General features: G+C 37.3%; 1 protein-coding gene across 4 annotated transcripts in view; it reads left to right on the plus strand.

Moving 5' to 3' along the window:
* Positions 1-25,364, plus strand: part of KLHL32 (kelch like family member 32) — a 130,375-nt gene that overhangs the window by 80,433 nt on the left and 24,578 nt on the right. For 3 of the 4 annotated variants that reach the window (XM_074862121.1, XM_074862120.1, XM_074862122.1), the window contains one exon: positions 10,133-10,348. The exons of the other annotated variant lie outside the window; for it this stretch is intronic. In XM_074862121.1, the coding sequence (XP_074718222.1) occupies positions 10,133-10,348 (216 nt within the window). The remainder of the gene's footprint in view (positions 1-10,132; positions 10,349-25,364) is intronic. 4 annotated transcript variants of the gene reach the window in all.

Consider the following 25,364-nt stretch of genomic DNA (forward strand, 5'->3'; position numbering starts at 1 on the left):
AATGGAAATGTTGCCTTTTTATCATTGACATACTTATAATCAGGTTCTTTTAACTGCTGAGTACCCTTATATCTTCCTGCAACTGCAACAAGTCTCTTGCTCTTCAGAGGAATGTGAAACCATAAACCCTTAGAGGTCAAATTGTGCAAATATTTCCTTCTTTACCTGTACAAATGATTGGCAAAAATCTTGTTTTATTGCAGTCATTTTCTTAATGCAGAGTTGCAGAATGTTCATAATCACACCAAGGCAGTGCAAACAGTCCTGTACTTCCTAGTCCAGGGGCCAGGGTAACTTTGATCCTGCATTCATGAGCCAGAGACTATTTTCTGAAAATTTATTCAGAACTTTTTTTCTTTCATGTATTCTCTCCATTTTATAAATATCTTTGCTCCAGATCAAATCCTCCAGGAGTCTTTCTTTAAAAAACGAAGTAGAGCACCTTAAATCTTGCAAGGTTGGTTTTCCAGCCTATAGTATTTTCATATCCTTAAAGTGTGGACTTCAGAACTGGGACCAATATTTGAGCAGTAGCCTTAAAAATGCAATGTTGAAGCAGCAAGAGGATTTGTTTCTTTTATTGGACAGTACTCGGTGTGCATTTTATGACATGAGCCTCCTTTTTTTTGCCAGTTCTGAGAACTGATGTTGCTATTTATGACTGCTTCGTAGTGCCTCCTGATAGCCTGTAAGTGTTGTTCCAAGAAGAGCCTGGTATATTTTTCTATATTAGCTATGTTACTGGTTCTCAGATACTTTTTAAAATTTTTTTTTTTGATGTGATCACTTTGCCAGGAAAGCCAGACATATTCTGTCATTCTCATAATTTGTTACACCCTGCTTTTGCATGCTTTTGCAAACTCTGTGGGCAACACTTGTCATTCTCTAGTTCAATAAACTGTTAACAGTATTGGACCAAGGATCAATTCCTTGAGGACTTTGCTGGAAAAAGTTACACTGCTTTATAACTTACCATTAATAACTTCTATTTTGAGATTGTCATTGAACAAATCTTTGATCTAAGATGCGTCCCACTGCAAGTATGTAATATATGAAATTTATGAAACATTATAATGCTCAACTTTCTCTAATACTCCTTGTGTTAAATTTTGTTCCATTTTATTGTGCCGATATTTCTTGTTAACTTGGGAAAATGAGCTCTTTTGACATTTCCAAAAATAAGTTCCCATACTGGTGCCTTATTCCTTTCATACAAGTCAAATGTTAGTAGATAGCTGGGGTGATGTGATTCTTACAATACATTAGGAACTATTGATTTATAATTGCTGACCAATTCTGCTTTGTCTATCAAAATGATACTCAGTATTGAGTTATCCTGCACCAGATTCAGCCTTTGTGTAGATAGTGTCACACTCTTAAAATTCTGAGAAAGTTTTGTTGCTTTGTGTTGTTTAGCAAATATTTGAGATTTGAATTTGTGTTAATTAACCTGTCATTCCACACATTTTAGACAGTCTGTTTCATTCTCTAGTGATATTAGATGTCCAGTACACTACAGTTACCCTTTTCTAAGTCTCCCTTTTTAGGTGTGTTTATTAGCTTTGTAATCCTTAACAGCCTGGTGACAGGCTGTTGCCTGGGATTCTGAAGCAGAGACAGGTTTTTAAGAAAAGTGGTCCCTCGCTGGGTTTATTACAGAGCACACGTATACATCATTGAAATGTTCCAGAAATAAAATGTCATAAAAAGATTCTGAAACAGAGTTGTTTGAATCATATTATATATTCTTTGCACATGAACACCTCCCCTGTTCTTATTTATACCTAGAGTGTTAACTTTGGTGTATTGATAATTTTGGAATATGCTGTTTGTTTTTTAGCACAACCTCATGAGTGTTGACTTCCTTTTTTAGTTAGTGACTTTCATGCTATTATCCATCTTTGTTACTCATTTATATTTATGTAGAGCAGTTGGAGGAACTATCACCCAGCCTCCTTCAGAAGCCACGTCTTCTGGATTGTGATTCTAACTCTCCTGCTAGAGTCCAGTACTGTTTGCCCCTTGTTGTCTCTGGGCTTCTTGTCTGGATCTGCTCTCCTGTTCTTTGGTCTGAGGTTTTTTCATGCTTCTGCATTTGAAAGTGATAGTGTCTTTCTCAGACCTGCTGGTGCTCCGAAATGGATCCTAAGCAGTGCAATAGAAATGGACTTCCAGCCTTCAGGTTTTGCCGTTGTGATTTGGCCCATAGTGGACAATGATGCAGACAGGATCTTGCTTAGCTGTGGAATAGATTATGGACAGTGCAGCTAGAATGGGATGAGATTTTTAGCTGCGAAGTTCAAAGAAGTCATTACTGAGCATATCCAAACTATTTATTTTTCTAGAGGCTGATGAGGGGAGGTCAACAGAAGTTTTTCAGAGTGAAGGCAACTCCTCTGAGCTATTTCCGTTCTGAATATTTTTAATGTGGAAGAGCAATGGTCTTTTCCTGTCAGTCTCATTCTTAGTAATGTGTAATATGATTTTTGAGATGTCTTCAGGAGATTTTAAAGAGATTCATCTTGAGGTTGGAAAACTTCAGCTTTCAAGTGTTAAATGTTGGCAAAATAGTAAGTTATTAAAAAAAGGCATTGGAAAGGAAAACTGTCAGGTGTCTCTACGAACAGATCTATAGTAGATATAGAGGTAATGTTGACTTTTTTTTTTCTTCCCCCTCTCCTCTGTGCTGGTAATGGAGATGGCAATTAAGAATAAAAAAGACACTTTAAAGTACTGTGTATTAGAAACATATTTTCTATTTGTCTTTTCACTGTGTTTGAAAGTTTATTTAAAACTTTCATTGTTTTTCAGAATATTAAGGGGATTTCCTTGCCTACTTTTGAAACAAATCTTAAGAAAATTATTGAAATAATTTTTCCCCCAATAAGTAACTGGTATGTACCAGGACGGTTACAAGATTCGTTACTCAAATATAGAAGGAAATTAAATAAGCAATTGAAAAATAATTTCTGAGCATCCTCAGTAGAATCTACTGCATCCTACTCAATTCCCGTTTGTAGCATGTCATATTATTCCTGTCCTGCCTGGCAGATGGAAGGGCTGTTACTGTGTCTCACCTGAGGACCAAGTTTACAGAGAATTTTCATGTATTAAATCATACGATGGCTTTGAGCTACTAATGTGATGCCATCAAGAAAAAGGCAGTTTGAATCTAGGATATTTCATGTAAGGTAATTTATAAAACTATAAGGAAGTATTAATGCTGGTGTGCAAGATACTGCTGAAAAATCATGAGTACTGTGAAGAGTTTGCCCATGCAGAAGAATAAATGCAGTCAAACTGGGAGAGGTGTAGAAAAGGGCAGCTAAAATGATCAGGAAGACCTGTTTTACGTGAGGAGATTAAAAGAGCTTGGCTTTTTTAGTCTAGCAAAATGAGGACTGAGGTGGAATAGGATTGCTTTCTGTAAATATATGAAGGGAATAAATACCGGGGGAGGGGGGAGTGGGGAGAGAGACAGAGTGCTGCTAAAACTAAAAGATAATGTTGGCACAGGAACAAACGCATATAAACGGTCTGAGTAAATCAAGCTGGAAATTAGGAGATGGAGTTTCAAAATCAGTTGAACCTTCTCAGAATAGTAATTGCGAGCAAGAACACAGCAAGTTTTGAGATGGATCTTTCTTAATTTATGATGATGATTTGATGAGCTTGTCCAGTATAGTAGAGGAATAGGCTTCCACTCCAGTATTCTCATGGCCTTAAACTGTTATTAGAGTCTGCAAAAGAATTAGAAGCAATAGTATTGTACAGTCCTATTTTTCTTTATTTTTCTTGTTGATGGTAATTATTGTTTTAACTGCTACTCCTGGGAACTTTGGGTTTCTAAAGGACAAAACTCACTCTTCCTGGATTTGACAATATTAACAACAACGGAGTGAACATTTACCATAAAAGATTGCTGATGGTTGATGGATTAGCCAAGTAGTTTTCAGCTTTCCTCAAGCACTGTAGTAACCCTGAGGAGTTAGCAAAAATATGAAGTAGTAAAACATCTGCAAAGACTATGTACCAATATTCTGTGGTTTCTGCTGGAGGAAAGAATTCAGGATTATGTCATTCCTCATAACATATTTGAAGAAAAGACAGGCTCCCATAATTGGCAAAAACTGTAAACATTGATAAATCTGACTAAATCCTCTCTTTGGCTTTCTACTGTCTGAAATGGGATAAGAGGAGCTAGGTGAAGGGTTAGATGATCTCTATGTTCCAGTTCATCCCTGCATTTTTATTTGTTAAATAATAATGATTGCTACAGTTATCTTGCCAGGAATACCTGGAAATATATGAAACCAGGTGAGATGTGAAGCTTTTCATTTGGGGAGATTCTGTGCCAGGTGCAGTTAAAAAAAAAAATAAAAATTCCCACATCAGCATCTGTTTAGCAAGGGAAAGCAGCTATTGTAAACAGAACCTTACCTGTGGTTGTTGCAATGGTACCATGAAGCTTTAACTGTGAAGTCTTAATGTTTCATTATTATATTTCTTTCCATGATACACTTAATCATGTATGTGATATATAATACGTATGTATAACGAGGGTCACTTAAAAGATTTAACTGGATTGCCATTTGAAAATATTTGTATTATTTAATAACTTAGATTGATCTGAGATTCTAGAAAATGTTTACTTTTCCAGAGGTACTTTTGAGTACCTGCACATGGCATGTTTCGCTTTCTTTTTTGAAGGCTACTCATATGTTTCATCATATGAGCAATCTGAGAATGTCATGTCTTTCCACTGTGTTTGTGAAGGTCACAGGCCTCCTCCATGCCTTCAACAAGGGTGCTTGCTAGCACCAGCCAGTGGGATTGAAACTGTGAAAACTAAGTAGATATAGGGGAACACTGTGAGAAGGGAAATTAATTCTCATAGGGTAGAGAGAAAATAATAGGGCTGAAATGTTTTGATATTGTTGCTTTTGTACTTAGCCCCAGACCTACTTTGAAATAACAACAAGGATGCAAAATAACTTTTCATGTTTAAAAGAGGAAACAAAAGCAAGAATTACAGAAAATGTTGAGAAAGCAGTGATCTACTAGAAAAATTAATTTTATAAAGTGAGTCATTTAAAAAGTCATCCTTTGCTGTGCCTATAAATACATCTACAATCTGCACTGATCTTGTAAGAAATGTAAACACCATTTTATACATTATAAAATTCTGACCCAGCTGTTCTGCTGTGACCAGGCTTCAGCATGGATGGCTTTGGTGTTTAGTGCTTAGTATGAAATATGTATGTCACTGTGCTGTTGAGTATGTGCAGGATCTGTTAGTTCTTGGGTAAATGTATGAGGTTTTGCAGAAACTAGAACCTTTGATATAGAAAGGAAGATCTAGAACCAACAGAACCAGATTTTTTTTTTCTCTTAAAGTTGTGTTGATCCCTTTTGTTGTCAGATAAGTGTGGTGTTTTTGTCACTACAATTTTTCATTCTGTTTCTATCCCTTATCTATTTAGACTCTGTCTTTGCTATGATTTATGTCAAGGTTGTTTTCTGAATGGTGTAGCTGGTTCACAGTATTTAACATAGCAGAGAACCTAGAGGACGTAGGGTCAAGACCCTGTTGTGCTGCGTGCTGCTTAAGGATTTTTGAATAAACGTGTCCCTGTCCCAGAGACCTCACACTTCCTTTTTTTTTGCTTTAAAGAGGCTGAAACCCTTTTAGGAACAGGGGAAATAGTGTCACCATGCAACTCTTCTCTGTTATAGCAGCAGGGCTAGTCATTTAATACCTTGATTTATAACAGTGTTGTAATCTAAATAGGAAGCAGGTGGAGTTACAACTGGGTATGATACTTTGGATATTAATGGCTTGGCTTGGCAGTGGAATTCTAAAGCTGTATATACTTTTTCTGTCTTAATTATGCATTCATTAAAAGCTTTTATACCCAACAGAATAAAGTAAATATTGTTTGATCTCTGTAGTGTGCTCCCAGACTGTAGATTTGCACAGCAGGGTCTTGATAATCTGAATAAATTGTATTTCCCCAAGGAGTTTATCTTTCAAATAAGGTCATAAAGAAATGCATTCTTTCCCCTTAGTTCTCCTTGTGCTTTTTCTGCTATTTATAACACAGAGCAGAGGAATAGAGGTATATTGTAGTCTGCTGTGTATTTGGTTATGATTAACTCTAATTTATCAATCTGTTACATCCTTTTCTGTGGCTTGTGCAAGGCAATTATTCTTTAAAGTACAAACGAATAAAGATGGATTTGGAAGTAATTTAAATACAATGTTTATATCTATTTTTCCTGTTTGACAATTTATCATATTTCTATATTAAAATGCACCTCTGTATTAAAATATGGACAATGTCACATCATTTATTTTGAATATTTAATATTGTCATCTTTCAGATTATGTTTGTTCAGAAAACTGATTTTCTTTTATGAGGCTTTTAAATGTCAGCTCATTGTTAAATTGGTTTGGCATCTGAAGGTTGATACTACTGAATCAGAAGACCAGTAGTGTATAACAATGGATTCTCTTCAGAGAGAGGGGAAGTGGTGGGGAATGTATAGTAAGTAGCATGCGTAGGATCAAAGATAGTTTCTCATTTAGAAGTAGACACTGATAAATAATTTGGCCAATTTATTAAATTGCTTTGAGTTTACTGTGAGATTTTAGTACTCTTTCAACTGTTAAGTGTAAGATCTGTATATATAATCTTATACATATTTTCTTAGTCTGAATGTGTTTCAGCAGTGTAACATACATCATATTAGAAGAGATAGGATCGCTACCTTTCCCTAATTCTCTTCAGCTCTTAGTGACAGTTCTGCTTGTGTTCATATTTCATCCTTCAGTTCAAAAAAGATAAGTGGCATATATTTAAAAGTTTATAAAAACAAGATTAAAAGTTTCAATAATTTACATAAGCCTGTTTTGTATTGCATGTTTTTAAAGGATGTATACTGCAATACAGTACTGGAATGTGACTTAAATACCGCAATACAGTACAGCATGCGACTTAAATTTTGTAGCTGCTTTTTCAATACAGTATAATAAAATTTATGGAAAACAGAGACTGCCAGAACTCTTATTCATGACCACGCCTAAATTAATTTAATAGTTACCTATTTCATTTTTTAACAAAGTTTTTAATTCAATTAAGAGTATAGTTTGAAAATCTCTGCAAATCAGACTGAGTTGGCAGTGATTGCTTTGTTACTTCCTGTTGAATTTTTTTAAAGCTAGAAGGTAAGTTGCATTTTTTTTTTTCTGTAAAAAACTGACATATTTCATTTTGGTTTGATGTTTCTGAAAGTCTTACCACATATGAAGAGCCAGGTTACCTGATCTGTGGTATACGTCTTGCAGTCTCAGTGTGATGTTTTTGCTCTCTAGTATCATCACAGAGACATTAATGTATAGTACTGTATAACTTTAATTTGAATATTGGTATGACAGCTGATAATTTTGATTTTTAAAAGCTCATGCAGTATTTGCTGCTTTGGCTGTGAAATACAAACCTGTAGATCAACTCTAACCTTACAAAACCAGAAACAAATGTTTCTTATTACCAGCAAAGACCAGTTTTAACAAAATATATTTGCAATATTCATCAAGCAGTAAATCGTAAGTCCAGCAGGTCACGAACACGTTATGTTAGGCGAAGCATCAAACCTCCTCTGAAGCTTACCAATGAAAATACGTAAACAAATAAACCCCTATAATAAATAAATAGAGACAGATAAATAAGAATGTGAAATAAGCAAACACATATAAATAAAAATAAATAATATTGTGCATAAATGACTCCTGAGAGTTTATCCATCCATAAGTATATTTGGCCTCTTCAACTGTATGACAGCTTTCATAAAAAACGTCCAATTGGTGTTGATTTGAGGAGATAGGGAAGTTTGGGTGATCATCAAATATACCCAAACCAAAAATGAAGGCTTACCAGTGTGTTTCAGATTTCACTGAAGATTTTTCAGGGGAAAACTACATTTGTGTGTCATATTACTGCTTCTCTCTAATGAGGAAAGATTTTACTGTGTTATCTTCAGTATTGTCCTCTTCTGAAGTCCACCGAAAGCCATCTGTCCTTCTCCACTGACACTTAGGGGGGTTTGATCAGGTCTGTATTTTAGCTGGGCTATTGATCCTCAGATCACAATGCTTGATTATTTATTTGTTTATTTTAATCCTCCCCAGATATAGCTGTTGACTACAAGGGAGCTCAATAAATATATACTGAGCTCTTCTAAATTTCTTTCTGGATGTTTGGCATTCATTCAATCAGGGAGTTCTTTGAAAAGAGTCTTCCAAACTAGGGGACAATAAACCATGGTTGTTGCTTGTCAAATGCTGTGATGTTTACTTTGATTATACTCCTATGTGTTGTTGCCACCATTGCATGGCCATCACAGAAGTGGTGGTGTGAGGTACCATCTGTGATCTGCAGATACTAAATCACTGAGCAAGCACACAGACCAGATACTTCTCATGTAAAATTCATTCCTTTCTCTTTCTTTCTGCAATTGGGGAGGATTTATCCTTACCCTCCTCTATGTTAGTGTGAAGAGGAACTGACACTAGAATATATGTGGCTTTTGGGATGATGGCTGTTAGTGCTTGTTCTGACAATGTAAAGAACTTTTCTTTGTTCTTCCAAGAAAACAATGTGAAACTCCTATGCAGCAGTTTTAGTAGATAATGAATAGGGTTTATCTCTAATGTATAACGCTGCCAGGGAAGGTGCGTCGTTCAAACGGGGAGATTACATAGCAAGCAGGAGCCTCCACAGGAATTTGCTTCAGTTTCCTCCAGTACTGACTCCTCTAAGCAGGTGAAAAAAATTCTTTCTCCACTCTCCATTGCATATGCATAAACAGCTCCACAGTCATTGGGACAGCCACCCAATTCACACGTTCAAGATGTAGTCCATAAAACATTCCAAAAAAACCCCTCTTCGCACTTTCCCATCTTCCCTGTTGCTCTGCTCTATCTGCCAGCCGTGCAGCTCATTTGACATTTACAAGATTTCTTGTCAGTTTCATTTGGTGCTGCCATTCCATCCAGCAGAGCAGTGAAAGTGAAATTGACTTAATTTAGTCTGTTTCTCTTTCCTGCTCTAGTCCCTATGTTAACTAACCAGCAAAGTGAAACTGACAAGACTTCTTGTCATTTTCACACATGGAGCTGGTCAAGGAGAAGGCAAGCTGATAGGGAGCAATGCGGTAAATTGGAAGATGAAAACCAGGATTGCGGAGGGGAGAGGAAGAGAGGTGTGAGCATACAGCAAGAACAGAGAAAACGGGTAAACATGCTTCTATTTCCCAGACGTCCTGGGTGTTTTTCTCTAATACGGATGAATTCTTGGCCTGTCCTCTGAAAGGGTGCAGTATGGTCTAGAATAGCAGTAATTAGCTGTCGAGACACTAATTTACAAGGGATGCCAAGCTGAAAACCTTAGCCCATAAATACAGGTTATCAGTTACCAGGATGGAAAAAATTTGCTGCCCTGAGTTCCTGTAGCTTTTGTCTCTGCAGATTTTCTGCTGCTAGAAAGAGGGAAAGAAAGGAGGCCAACATCCACTATAGGTTGATGTCAGTGGTTGGAGAAAAAGGGTCTGTTTGTTCATTGAGGATAAATTTATACATAATAAAATGTAGCTCAGCATCTTGTATTTTGTGAGGTTTCATGGAACTGAAAGTTGTACCACACAGGTGCTCTAGCTCAATCAAAACAGTAAATAATGAATAAACAATTGCTTTGTAACAAACCATTGTAGTTAACAAATACATTTTTTTAATCCACTTGTTAACTCCTGCGAGCTCTTGTCACACAGTGTAAATCGTACTGGTTTATTATATTATGTACTAATCAATATTTCTTACAGATGCTTTATGCATATATAACCTCAGCAGTTGCAATATAAATTAGTACTTATCATATATATTTGCATACACACTGGTAACATTTACACATACATTTTGAATGAGGCTGTGTTAATTAATTTCAAGTTATATTTCCTTCCTTCTACACAGCTCCAAACAAACATTCTTTTTTCATTATCTGAGACCTGTGGGGGTTTTTGTTCTCTGCTTTGTGTTTTTTTTTCTTCTGAGATGTATTTTGTTTGCTTCACCATTTAGGAATTAAATAGTTTTAATTACTTGGACCTATATAAGCTCGCGGACCTCTTCAACCTCACTTTGTTGGAGAATGCAGTGGTTGACTTCTTAGTAAAACATCTCTCTGAGCTATTGAAGAGTCATCCTGAAGAAGTTCTGGCACTCCCCTACTGTCTTCTTCGAGAGGTTTTGAAAAGTGATAGACTCACTTCACTCAGTGAAGAACAAATCTGGCAGGTAAGGAGATTGGTGAACAAGCAGAATGTGTGATACTCTGTAAACCATTGCAGTAATCTGTTGTTTTGAAACCCTGGAGCAATCTCAAGGGCGAATAAGCACTTGAGCAAAAACTGTGAATAACAACTGAGGAAAACTTTTAAATGAAATGCAAAAAGTGTTGTGTTGTGTTAATGCAATTAGTTTGTTTGAAAGAAAAATTTGTCTTACTGCTTAACTTGTGTTACTCAGATACAGCCAGAGATTTTATTCCAGATCCAACTTTGTTGGTGGGAAGAAATGGCCGATTCATGCAACTCAATTATCGTTGCCTCAGGTGAGGCTAGTGCCACAAGTCTAGCCACAAGCAAATTAGAGAATCATCACACAGGCTGCTCTGCTCAGAGATGAGTGGAGGCTTCAGTGGAAGGTTTGTGGCAAGAAGCTGGAGATGGTGATCATTTCCTTTAAAGAAGCTGGATATAGAAGAGGGTCAGGTTGCTAGCCATAGAATATTAACAAAATGAAAGCATTATGTTGCGACCTTTAGTAGTGTGTATGTGTGTGAAACCTGATATGGAAAAGCCATGTAGCCTTTAAAGAGAAATACAAAAACTAAACCAGAATCTATCCTTGGAAATATTCCCATCATATGACTGTAAAAATTGCAATTCATGATATAGTGGAAGGAAATCTCTATCATGTTGTTTACCCAAACACTTCTTTCAGTTGCCTTTTTGTGGCATGTTTTATAGAGGAAAGTATTTCAGGGTATTTCAAGGTAGAATGTAACTTGCTTGAAAGAAACCTGTGCTTGCTTTTTAGGAAGTGGGTTATATTGGTCCAACAGAGCAGACTGAGAGTCAGAAGACTGATATATATTTCAATCCCTGATATTTATCTACTTATCTATTGGATTATTCTAAGCAAATAATTTCATTTATATGCCATTGTTTTTTCAAAGTATAAAATGTGTGTTCATCTGTGGGGCATTTCATGTTCTGTGGATGGATAGTGTCATGTGGGAACAAAGTATTTCTAAAAAATGTCTAGTTAAGCTCTTCAAACCACAATGACAGTATGCAGATGTAACTTAACCCTTCAGTCAAATAACTGGCGTATTTGTTTCCAAAACTTTGAGGCTTTAGATTATGGAGTATTTTACAAAGATGATATTTTATGCAAATACTAATATAAAGTTAGACTCTTTCCTGTCCTAGTCTCTGGCAGATGTCTGTACAACACAACCGGTAGCACACTACCCATGATGGTGGGTTTGGTTTGATTTTTTTAGGCACGATACTCTGGAGTCCTAGCCCATATTCCCTTTATCAGAAGACATTTTGATGTACAAGTTCATATATGGGGCATAGCTGGTTGGCCAATTGGGTTTTATCATCATCTTTCTGCAGGGTCAGTGAATCTCCTAGCTATGTGCTTGGGTATATTTTTGCTAGAAAAGTTGTTACAGAAAGCCATACAAGTATAACTTAATGCCAGCTCACTAATGAGCAAGCGTATCCAGAGTCATATGCCCTCTGCAACCTGCTGAAACAAAGTTTGGGAAGTGGGAGTTTTTAAATCTTGTGTCATTGTCCTGTCCTGCAGGAAGAACTCGGAAATAATTTTCTTAATTGCATGCACTCCAGTCAATGAACACTTCATGTGGCAAATATGACAAAGCTTCTGTTTCTGTTGCAGGGTCATACTGGGGAGAGATACTTATAGGTAATATGCTGCTTTCTGAGTGACAACAAACTCCACACTGTCCATTTAAGTGTTATCATAATTGCCTCTCTAAAGGTTACTAATCCTGTTCCGAAGAATTTTTTTTAAACTAGTTTTCTGCTGCAGGCAAAACGTGCATGTGTCTTTTTAATTCAGTCTGTACAACCAGGAATAAATATATATTTATAAATATTCCAGGTCCCCAGAATGAATTAAAAGACACACATAAATATTTACCAATTTAGACATTCAGAAGGCAATAAGAAACTGTTTTTTGCTTTATCTTAGTAAATAAGTAATTCCCTCATACTCAACCCAATAGAAGAAAATCAAATCAGACCAGCTATATTGCCTCAAGTGTAGTTAAGTTCATCATTTTTGCTAAGGTTATAGTGGTAATGCAATATACCATGGAAGAATCTAATATTCAGCCCAGGGTGAAGATTGGGTATGCCAGAGGATTAGTGTCAGGGTGCTTTATAGAAGTGAAACTTGATGGACAGGCTGGAGACAGATCTACAGAATCTCATTAAATTGCTGAATTGTTCATTACTGAGCACTCTCACTGTAATAAAGTGCTCATTGACTTTGACAAATCCCCATCCCATGTCTTATGGAAGAACAGCAAAGCAAGAGGTGTTGGGGAAGCTGGAGGAAATTGGCACAAAGTGGGGCAGATAATAGAAAAGCTGATGGGGGGGATGCTACTGTTTGATTTGTCTGTTTTACCTGTGACTAGTGTGGCCTCCTGCTCACACACATGCATGCGTGTTATGGCAATATCAATTCAGCGTGTCCTCGAGGCACCTTTACTAGCAGGGTTCCCATGAAGCCCTAAGCACAAATTAAAGCTTCCCTCAGAGAATCTCTGGAAAGGGTGCCACTGTCTGCAGAGCACAGTTATTTTCACTAGTTTAAATTCCCAGTGTCCACTGGGCGATTTGATCCTAATGCACATAAAGATTAAGGGAGTTATTTTAATGAATCAAAATGTGTACACAGAGTGATGCTTGAATGTGATTTAAACTGAAGTGACTGCAGCTCATATCTGGCACGTTTTGGATTTTTGTTAGACTACTCACAGTTGCCCAATTTTAGTGAGTATGGTGAAATATAACCTTGAAAAAAACAAGTTTGAGAAAGTTGAACAGTAATATGAATGTTAGTATATTAGGATGTGGATTAATGTAGAGTACTACAGTAATTCCAGTTGATTCTTTCAGAAAGAAAAATGTGACTTCCAAACCAGGGTAAAGTGGAGAAACTAAGTAGTTCGTTCATTTTTCTACCTCTTAAAATCTTATGAAACTCTTTGGCTTGAGGTAGGTGTCTTTGGCTTAGTGGAGACAATAGACAAGGAATATAATGTTCTACTTCTTAAAACAAATAAACAACAAAAAGAAGGCCCACCAGAAAACACCTGTAGGCTGTGAAATAGGAGCGATTTACTAGCCGCCATCATTAAGGTTTTTTTAGCTAGGCTAAGCCAGTAACAATAACTATTAGTTGTCACAGGATTTGGTTTCATATTGAGTTTTTACATTTTACTAGCATGTGAGATTATGAAATATTGTTTTGTATATATGAAATTTCTAATTTATTAGCTGCATTAAAACGTGAGTAAACTTAAAGCAGTGACATGGAAGAAAGAATTAAATTAAAAAATGAAGAAAACCAAGGAAGAATCCTGAAAAAGTTGGAGGAAAAAAGCAATTTCTTTGGTGTTTTTCCTCTGCATCGTGAGCTGTGCAGCATGCTTTTTTTTCCCCACAGAAAATGGTCATGACGAGGACATAAATGTCTAGTTTATCATGAAGTGAAAAGTGAATCTTTTCATAATTGGCCATTACTAGAAAGGCTCATTGGCTCTGCTTTAAGGAAGCAGATGAATTCTTTACCTTGATAATTGAAAAGGTAACCAACCCTGTATGACAGAATGTGTTCTCAGAGAAATCTAGCAGTAGAGGGCTTCTTGTTGGAAGCCAAAGTTTTAAGTAAAAAAACTGATGTTAGCCTTAGTTTTAATATAGTTATGCCTTATCGTGTTCATTATTAAAAACTTCAGTGTCATGAGGCTTAAATGTTTCTCTTTCAAGGATCATACTAATAGTTACAGATAGAAATATCTACTGGATCATTCTGTCTCCCAGCAGTACATTGGTCAAATGATACTGTATTAAGTACTGCACTTCATCCAAGGTGAACTCTTGAGTCCATTTGGCAAAAAATCTTAACGTGAGATCAGTATAGTTAGTTACTTCATTCTCTGCTACCGGTTAAGTCGCTTGTTAAAGGATATATATTTTTTAAACGACTAACATTAAAACCATGTCAATTTTAGTATTTGCCAATACTTCTTCTGAAGTTATGGTTAGGAGTTTTTTTTCTTGTTTTTCTTACTTTACCATGCACCTTAGTTTCTTGGTAATCAACTGATAAGCAAGCAATCTAGAAAAAATTAGTAGATAAAACTGCATGAGTATTTTATTCAGCTAGAAAGCGTGCAGTTATGTTGTGTCTTTTCCAGGACTAGGCTCCCAAGACATTCCAGCCCTGTTAACTTCCTTGTGTGCAACTTGTGAACTTGTATTCATAAAGTAGATGTTCTACATATGAAAGTGTAGCACTAGTTATTCCTTTTGTTACTGTCGATGTGATGTGCAAAATCAGTCTTTGGTCTCTGTGGTAGAAAAGTTTCTTTGCTTGAATAAATAAAAAAATAAAAGTCAGGAAGACTGCAGTGCTACAGGTCAATATGAGTTGTTACACATCTATTTTATAAAAATAATAAATGCATGTCTAATTTTCTTATTACAGTCCTGTTTATCCTTTTCTAAGGGAGAGTAAAGTGCCCTCTTTTCAACTGTCTTTTCTTATACTTGAGCTCCACTTTGAATCTCCTGGTGGAATTTTTGGAGGGCCAGAAGTATTCTCCAGCAGAAACCCCCCAGAGTTCAGCACTGTAGGAAATTTTGCAGAGTGTTCATTATAGTAGGCTGTTACGATGGAACAGTTCTCTGCTGAAGACAGGGCCATAGACATCTTCCATACATCTCCAGTGATGCCCACATTTTCCTATGCAGAACAGCAGTTTCTAAATTGGGTTGTCATGTTCTAGTATGAGCTTGCCATTCCATCAGTGCAGTACTTGATTTTTTTTTTCTGTCAATCTTTTGATTCTACAGAGCAATTTTTAATATGGAGAGAGCAAAATTCATGTTTCTCAGGGGTGTGTGTGTGTGTATATATATGTTTTGATGAAATGTGGACTAAACGCCTTGCTAAACGTGAACTTACATTTTACTGAAAAACAAGTAATGATATAAAATAGTAAACAAAGGAAAGCATCTTGGTAATCAACGTTGTGTTTAAACAGTATATTAGCCTTTCACTGTTCAAGAAATAAGCTTAAATGCTCTTTTGGGCAATAAGTGAAATCATGTCTGGTGGTCTAATGCTTGTCCCTAGTGAGTATTTACCCTAAGTAGAAAGCCACTGCACTAAAATGTGTCTGTCAGCCTCTCATCAAGAGAGGCATAGGAGAGAAAAAACAAGTTTCATGCATATCAAGGCCGAGGTAAATTGGTGAGGCTATATGGGAAAATTAACACATTGCCCGTGCGTGTTTGGCTGTGTTTTCACCCATTTTTAAGTACCCTTTTCATAAGTAGTCTACATAAAGTGCCAAAGAGCCACCCTTGAATCCCAGTGTCCACTGTGCTGGACCTATGGTGGATGCACTGTGTATCATGACTAGCTGCAAGCAAGATTACTGTTACCCTCAAATAAAAATAGTGTGAAAACATAACCTATGGTAGGATGTAGGTTTCCTTTTCCTAAAACTAATACTCATAATCACAGGTATTTCACCTGAATTGCCTGTGTGCAATAATAATATTCTTCACAGGCTCTCCAGACTATCTGCGTGGGATTCATTTTTATAAACATAGGCATGTGCAGCATTTTCAGTAGGTTATCCATTATATATAGGCCAAGCCGGCAGTTGTGGCACAGGATCTGCAGGAAGATCAGGGTCCACTGGAGCTGCAGGCTAGACAGGGTTCATGCAGGCTGCAGTGGATGTGGACAGCTGAATCTCACACTCAGCTGATGTGCTCAGGTCACGCACATTTTTCCTGATATACTTTCTGCATCATTTGTAATAGTAATGGCATTTTGGCTTACAGTGAAAATGAATGCTGCCCCTGTTGGCACTGTCCCTGTACTTTATGAAACACCTTCCCCCTTTGTCTGTCTAAGCTTAAACCTAATGGGCTCTTAATCTTGTCCTTTACAGTAAAGTTTTGTGAACTCCATATATGCTTTTGTTTTGAATTTTTGAAAGTTTCTGCCTGTTATTTCTTGAATGTTAGCTAATCTTGTTAGTTAGTTATCAAGTATAGCGGTATAGAAAGGGAATTTCTATATTAAAACTAGATTTATGTTAGTAGCAACTGTGTGTTCTTCTAATTTTCTTTTTGATACATGTCAATTCCAATCAGAAAACTTGATTATTTTGCTGCTATTGCTGTGAGCAATAGATATTTACTGTAGGGCATTACTTTTGCCTCAGTGTCCTACAGTAGTATTACCTCACCTTATTTATCCCAGATTAACTTCAGAACTCACAGAGCATCACACCAATATTGAGGAAGGCTGCTGTGCCCACAGCACTGGAATTTAGGTCACTACTTCAGCTAAGAAATGGATATGGGTTTTGATTTAGAAAGCCAAAAAAGGACACCAAGGTGTGCACACAGCAAGACCACTTCTGTGATACTGCATTCTGCATTTGAATTAGTCTGTTACGGTGGGGCTTGTGTTGACTGTTATGCTGATTGCGGCACTGATCTATTGGAGATTAACTGAAGTATAATTGTATCAATGCACAGGTATATGGTTACATAAAAGAAAATTGCTCAGGCTGTTGTGAAAGCCAGGCATGGTTGGAAATATACATTAGTTTCATTTTTAAGTTAAAGAAAAGAACAACATAAATAAAACTCTAAAACCCACAGATACCATGGACAATCAAATGAGACAGTCTGTTGTTACTATCTTTGTTAATGTCTTCCGTTCAGGGATACCAATGTTAGTAATCTCAGCTCTTTCAAAGTCCTGGTAAAGCTGTTTAACACTGTTTCTGATGGATTTAAGTTTGTGGAGGATGATAGAAAATTAGAAGCTCTTTCGAGAATTCCCAGCTTCGTATTTCACCAAGTTTTCCTTTGGGAGCTGGTAGAAGCATTACTTCTGTTTGTATCTACGGAGCCAAAGAAGATGGAGAAAGAAAATTGAATTCCAGGTTGTCTAAAACCATACAAATTGTCATCAATATGTTAAGATAGCTAGAATCCAGTTTTGGGGTTAAGTACCTAAACTAAATGTGTAAAGTTAGATGAAGTAAATTTGCACTCATCTGTCTAGACCTGCTATTTAAGTGGGTTAGTTCTGCATAACTGCTGAGATCTGACTAGCTGTTGTCCCTTGCTATCACTCCCTACCCCAGGACCAGGACACTAGTGGCTCCAGGAGGGTGAGGAGGCAAGGAGATGGAAAAGCAGTAGCACTTCTGCATGTCCTTGCTTACTCCAACACGGAGACCCTTGGCAGCTTCCGGATGTGTGAGTGAGCTGCTGAGCTGGGAGGTTTGTTGCCTTATGACAAAGGGGTCTTTATACTCCTTTGATCACCTTGGATTCCCTTCTGCCAGGGAGAAATGGAAGAAATTACGAAAAATACATTTGTCAAAAAGATCTTAAGAAGCCTCACTGTGAAGTGGCTTCCAAGCTAGAGGTCTATGTGGGATAGTAATGACAGATGGAAAGATCACAGTCTCTGAAGTGAGAATCTGTGCTGAAAAGCTTTCAAACTGCTCCTTTAGGGTGGAGCCAGTTCATTTGAAATTGTGTAGGTCTGAATTTTATGAGGTTCACCTTTTAGCAGTTGCAGTTGTCTCAGTTTGTTTCAGATGTGATTTAGTTTAAATAATAAATTTATGATGGTTTTAATTTTGTAGTAGGGAAGCTCTGACATACCCATTTCATGAGATATGTTTGGGATCTTAAATGCATTTACAAATGTGGCTCTAAGTGTTTAAGTCACTCTTTAAAAGAACTTATATTGTTAGGACAATTAGTGGATTTTAAAAAAATAACTCATCACTTAAAATGAGTCCTGCATTAATCTGAAGGCCATCAAGTAGGGATTAAATCAAAGTCAATAAAATTGACATCATTAAGAAGATGTGATTTGATTAAAAGGGAAACTGTTCTATTATCAAAAAGCTGAGTGAGCTTCTGCTAGTGTACTTGCTTGGGTTTTTTGTATTTAAAAAAAGCAATGGGGAAAAACTACCCCTTTGTGAAAATCAGTCAAAAGAAATACTGACTCCTAAAATAGTTATGTAACTTTGTTGTTGTTGTGCTGTCCTCGGAAGCACATTCTTCACGGGATTTGAGAAAGCAGAAGTAAATTGCCTGCTGACAAGAAAAGGCCTAAATGTTCCCACAGTTCGTATTACTGGGCCCATCCATGTTAAAATGAGGTTTCAGCAGCACTTCAGAGTTGAAGAATCAGGTTTACTAATGCATAACGTGGACTTCAGTGGCTAATATTTGTTAACTGTGGGAATGAAGTGGCTGGGAGAGAGCAGGGGACACTCAGGCAGCTTTTGTCTGTGAGACCCAGGAGAGTAAGCTGACACTGTCCTTGTCAGAGGACATAGTTGGTTGATTAAAATAGTAAAGCAGAACAAAACAAATAAAGTTCTTGTGAAGGTGCTGGTGATGTCACTCATTTAAAAAAAAAAAAAAAACAAAACAAACACCTGGTGATTTCACTTGGAAAAACTGACCTTAGTGATTTTGTGGTAACATGGCATGTTGAGAGCATACATATATAAAAACCAACTAAGGAGTGTAAGTACTCTGATGTACGTTTTTGTGTGTGACCTAAGATATTAATGACATACAAGTCCTGTATAGCTGTTGTCAAGATTATTATAGAAAATTATACGTTTTTATATGATTTGTTGGATTTGCCTATTAAATCCGTAGAAAACTATACCCTAACAATAGGGTAGAAAGGAAATAGGAATTTTTCTACATTCAAGAACCATTTAGACTAATTTTCAGAGCTGAATTGCATTTTTATAGAATTTTGTCGATTTTGTGCCTATTTCATTGTATAACAATTTTTACTGATGGAAGCTTGTAGATTCCTGTCTCCATAGAGAGCCACTATACTTCTAAAATGTATTTCTGGGGGAAAAATAACAAGAGGGGAATAGCAATAAAAACAATGTATATCAGATGGTGAAAGATTGTAATTTCCACTTATAATTATGTACTGACAACTTATTTTAATGCTAAATGTGGTTGTGTAAAGTTCAGTGCATTTTACGTCATCCTCATTTTATGTTTCCTCTAAAAGTGAGTAATTCTAGATTTTTGAAATGATAGCTGCGGGGGGGGGGGGGGGGGGGGGTGGAGGGAGGAAAGTCCTCTTCTTCTACCTCCCATGTGCTCTGTCCTCACCCTGTTTGAGAAAAGAGAAATGCTCTGGTAAACTTTGATCTCCTTAAAACTGAAATCAAATCACAGTTAAGAGCCCTAGTAGAGCTGTGTTTCTGAAGAGATAAGCTTCTGTTCATTGCAACTTCAGAAGAACTTATCAGAGATAAAGCATGTAGCAATGTTGGGTTTACCATCACAACAAATGATGGAAGGTCCAAATTTGAGCATTTCTTGATGTGTTAGAAAATGGATGGCAGGAAGTTGTTACCTCAGAGCTTCTTGCCATTGATCCGGTTATTAGTAAGAGGCAGATCTATTAGGGTCCATAAGCTTTAGGAATCTATGAAGCTACATTTTGGGAATGTTTATGATGGAGGGGCTTGCTTGTCGTTCCTAACTGTCTATGGTTGGACCTGTTTGAAAGGAAAAAGCAAGGTTCTGTCTCCAGATGCTGTATTTTGGGTTTGGTTTTATTGCTTTGATCTGGATAGATTGTCACACTCGATGCTCCTTTCTGATGATCTTGTTAAAACAAAATTTACTTTGATTGCAGGAGTAAGTCAGTCCTTCCAGTGTGATCAATCCCAGCTCATTTATTTTATTTGTGTGCACTTCCAGGTGTGATAGTCATTGCAGTGCACAGGGAAATAGAGTGGTTGTCAGTAGCGGACTAGCTGTAAAGGCTGTTATAATAGGGACTACACAGTAGCTCATACAGGTTTTTTAACACAATTGTACATACAGTATGTCATTGCTAGGGGTTGCACTGGGCCTTGCTTATTCCTTCCTTCATAGCAGAAGAATGAGTTAGGTGCAAGAAGCACATTTTAAAGTCTGCCTTTGTAGAGAAGCTCCAGATGACCGTGAAGGAAACTACTCCATGGTTTGAGGATTTGATCACACAGGAAAGCACTTCTCTTGAAGCACACTACAGGATAGTTTTCCCTTTGCTGCTCCAAGAATGTTAAGAAAAAATGCAGTGTGTTATTGACTGCATGGAGATGTACTTTTCAGCTGCAAAAATCTCAAATGCTTATGTCAGATGATATTTAGGAATCCGTTTTGTCCTCAGTTTCAGATACCTACATCTTCTCAGGCTTCATTCCATGGCACGGAGCACAAAAATCTCCACAGAATTTTGGTAGTGGAGTAAAGAGGCTCAGTGTGGGCAGTTTGAGGGGACAGAAGATTTTGATTGGGTGTCAGCTGTACCATTGCTGTCTTCTGTCATATCACTTAATTTTTCTCTCTCTTAGTTCCCATGCTGGGAAAATGGTTGAAATGTACACTTCTCTGAGAAGCTCGAGTTTTACTGCTTATGAATTGCTTTGAGATACTTGGAAGGAAAGTGCTATATAATTTTGAAGTTCAGATTCCCCAGAAGGTGTAAAATGGCAAACTTCCATGAGCTGTGATAATTTACAACAGCTGAGAGTTTACCTTCTGTCCCTACCTTCACTTTGAGCTTGAGTAGATAAAAAGTTTAGTTTTTCCATTATAGTAACTCTTTGCTTTAATATAATATGATTCATTACCATATATAATGTTATATATTAAGGTAGTTCAGCTAGCCTTTTGTAAAGCTGATTTTTGGTCATAGTTATTTTATTACAAGTCTAAAAAGCTGAAATATTTTTATTGAGGTTAGTCAATGTCTTCTAGATAGGCTTCTGTCAAGTCTCATTTCCAGTAAATATAAGAAAGGGTAAAATAAATGCATTGGATTAAGTGTATAAAAGAAGTGAATACAATTTTGAAAAGTGTGCATTCTATTCTTAACTGTTATTATAAAACTGACAGTTTTTTCTATCTGTTTCATAGGAAACACACATAAAAAATGAAACTAACACTGTTTCTCTTACAACCTTTTTGATAAAATAATGTCTCTTTTGGGAAGTCCAGTATCATTATGTTGCACCAGGGAGGAAGGAAGCTAGTGGTAAAGCACTGGACTGAGAATGCAAGGGACTGTATTTGGTTGGTGGAGAGCTTGTCTTTGGGATGAAGAATTCCTCTCTTCCTCACAAAGATGTTGTGTGGAAACCTTTATTAAAAATTTCTGAAACGGAAATACAGCTGTTAAAATTGCTGGTAATGGAGCTGTTTAATTATGACTAAGAAATCTGCCAGACACATACATTATGTATCCCCCTTGTACTTCTTGAAGACTGTGCAGGACAATATTTTTGTCTAGCAGCCCTGTGAGGAAATCAGACAGCTGCTGATTGATGCTTTACAGCTTTAAGAAGATAGATCTTAACAGCACTTGAGAAAAATTAAGAAGTAGTTTTAATACATTGTGATTCACTTTAATGCTATTAATTTTGATAAATGTTTGCTATTAATACAGCTGCATTATGTACCTCTACTTTAATCACAGTATATTATCATGAAATGTATCATTCGTGCTGCCAGACAGACTTTGGCCAACAACTCTGCTTGCTGCATGTTATTCAGTGCTGAAAGATCAAAATCAAATTTCTCCCTCTTGGAAAGTGGCTTACAGACTGCAGGGCTGGAGTTCTGGAAGTTGCAGGTTGTAGTCTTGACATCACATAGATCCCAAACTAGCAAAACTCCAGCCAAGAGGTATGGCACTTCTTATTTAGCAGACCAAGAGCTTCCTAAAATAGTACTGTGGACAAATCCACAGCAGCTTTTGCAGAGACTGATAAGAGGTCAGGGCGACATACACTAGCAAGTGCTTTCACTCTCCAGATCTAATGAACCTTGAGGTTCTCTAATCTTCCTTTTGGGCCACATATTTCCTGAAGTCATAACTCATTTATATTCAGCCTCCCTCTCAGTTGCCTGAGCCTACTGCTTGATTGCTCAGTTCTCCAGACCCTGTCCGTCTGTGAAGCTGTGGGTCTGTGACTGGATGGCAGTGATTACGGTAGGGTCTGGAAGGATGCATGTTTTCCTGCCAGCTGTGCTCTCAGATGCCAGTTTGGGAATGCACTGCAGGGGACCCCTTGTACACAAAGCCAGTGTCACTGGTGAAGCTGGGGTCTAGTACTAGTGTGGGGATGGCTGGGTAGGCGTTGGGGACAAATACAATGATAGCATCTTTGAATATGTGGTGGGAAAATGTGAATGTGAGTCTTTGCTATTTGTGTAGAGAGAAGCATGTTTGCTTCTTAGCCTTCTCTCTGCTCCATTCAACAAAGCACATGGTGGAAGCTTCCCAAACTGTTACTTTCCTTCTTCACTGGTGTGTTACGAATGTTTTGGGGTCATTTCCAAGGGTTCACTGATCCATGTGTATATTGTAAACTTGTAATTTATACTTGGAAAAGGTTGGGTGTTTTAATATTTGACACAGGAGGAAAAGTGAAACTCAGCTATCAAGTGAATGGAAGCACTGGGGGAAGTACTTGCCAAATCGCTGGCAGACTGGGCATCTTTTGTCAAGCTTCTTTTATCTAGGACTTGGAGCTAATAGATCTTCCTTAATTGGGTTGGGTTGGAGCCTTCATGCTATTTGAGGATAGTAAAACTTTCCTCACTGTACAAAGAAAAAGCACCAGAGAGCCTGGTCCTTTCAACCTACTTACATCAACAGTGGACTTCAATAAATTAACCAGGAACAAGTGAAAATGGCATCCTCTGTGTCACCAAGAATGTGCAAGTCTGCTCACAACTTCTTCAGCTGAGGGCACCTGTGTTTCTTCCACTTAGATGAATGTTCTGCTTACAGCTCCAAACTTGTAAGGAATTAAAACTTCCATTCTATAGTGTGAGGAAAAGGTCCAGAAAACAAAATTTCCTAAGACTTTGGTGTTTGGATCAGTCTTCTCTATTGCATCCCCCTTCAGGCAAATATTAATCTTTGCGTGTAAGCTGCTTTTTTGTTTTGGTATGCTGACCTGAACATTGGTATGCATTTTGTGATGCTTGACAGACTAGAGAACATCTGATGATGACCAAGATCACAGAACAAAAGATTTGCCACTCATCATTTCAAATACTTGCTTTCTTCTACAAAGAGGTTCTTTTGATTTACCGCACCTTTCTTACAGCACTGGATAGAAAGCCGTGTGGCTGGAGCTAGGTGAGGCTGGGAGGGGAAGTGAACTGGAGCAGAGGAGGTGCAGGGAACTTGAATCTTCCATTCTTTCCAAATTTTGCCTAAGCAGCCCCCATTTATTTTTTTTCCCCCCTATTCATTTGTGAAGCACTCTGATTCTGTGCCAATGAGTAAGGTAAGAAACACCTAGTGGGATCAATTAATTTCCCATCCTTTAGAATGTGGAATGAACAACCCAACCCACAAGAAAACTAAATATTGATGCTGTCAGTGGCATGATAATTGGTCTCTGCTTTCATCTCCAAACAATCCATTGCTTGGATTCCATTATTCATTCTAAGAGGAAGAGGGTTATTAATGCAGTGTTCTTTAATTTTTTTTTCCTTGTCTGTGTGTGAGAGAGAACAAGAGAGCAATAACGCAATAAATATATTGGCTAAGAGAAAACATTTGCAAGAGATCCATGCCCATTTTTTTAATCTTCTCTTATCATGAAGAATGTGAGCTGTGATAAATTGTTCTGCTAATCAAACAGCACTGAAAGGTCAGGTCATTGGATGTCTTTAGTCATTTTGTGCTTTTCAAGAGTGAATTTGTTAAAATTATGCTGAATACCCACTTAAAGCCTGGGCTGAAAACCCTACCTGTGTTTTATAACTCTGCACTGTCAGAACTCATAATAAGTCAAACATTCTTTCAGAGGTACTCATAAGGGACAAAAAACCCTGTAAATTTAAGAGTAATTTCAGATTGTAAATGAAAAAGAGAGGCACGACTGTTCATTTGCACCAATCATGCCTTCCTTTCATCTGCTCTGATTAGGCCTGGTGCGGTTTCATCAAACTACTCCATCACTGAGCTGTCACTCCAGTCGTCTGTTGATTGAAAACAATCAGGGCTCTGATGGCACAATTATTCTGACCCTTTAACTAGAGGCTGCTGTGATAATGAAAGGTTGATTATGATAGTTTGTGCCTCTTTCAGTTTGCCAAGAAGGTTAATTTGGGCATCAGACGGATGTTTAATGGGCGCTTGCTGGCTACACTGAGGTAAATGAGAACGTGCAGTCTTCGATATTGCACGGATATAGTTTGGCTGTCAATCATTGTCATTTTGAGTTTGTGCCTCACACTCTGGAAATCACATTTTATTTTTTCCTTGGGATTTAATTTATTCTGTGCCCTGAGGAAGTTCTTTCACTCTGTGACCTTCACAGTAGCTTTCTCTGTCTTTTTTCCCTTCCCTCAAATGGAGCCCAAAGGCATAATACATCTAGAGGAACATTTTTCTTTCATTTTTCACATTAAAAAAAAAGGGAAATTTTAAACTCCCTGTTTATCAACTCACCCCGAACAGAGCAAATGTTTTAATTCTGATTGTAAAATCAGAATGTGCAAATGAAAGCGTGCCTGCTTGTTAACGCAGCGCCACACAGGGGACTGCTTGCGTAGACACACATTTGTAAAACTGACAAACAGGTAATTTTAAAATGTCTGTGTGTAAAGGGGGGGTGGCACAGCTTTATTTTCACAGGCTACACGCATATGCCTCAGATTGGTGCCTTGTAAATATGGTCTCAGTCACTGTACTACAACTTTTCGAGTTGGAAAGTCTCTCTTCAGGGTTCAGGGGCAAAAGGCATTTCATTGCTGATTCAGAGATTATTAATATTTACTGTGTTCAGATTGAGAGAATCCTATGCATAATTTTGTAGTTGTTTGGCTCAAGGTGCAAAAGAAATGCAAATACCTCATAATTTTGA

This window comes from Strix uralensis, chromosome 3, assembly GCF_047716275.1.
Source record: "Strix uralensis isolate ZFMK-TIS-50842 chromosome 3, bStrUra1, whole genome shotgun sequence".
Taxonomy (NCBI): Eukaryota; Metazoa; Chordata; class Aves; order Strigiformes; family Strigidae; genus Strix; species Strix uralensis.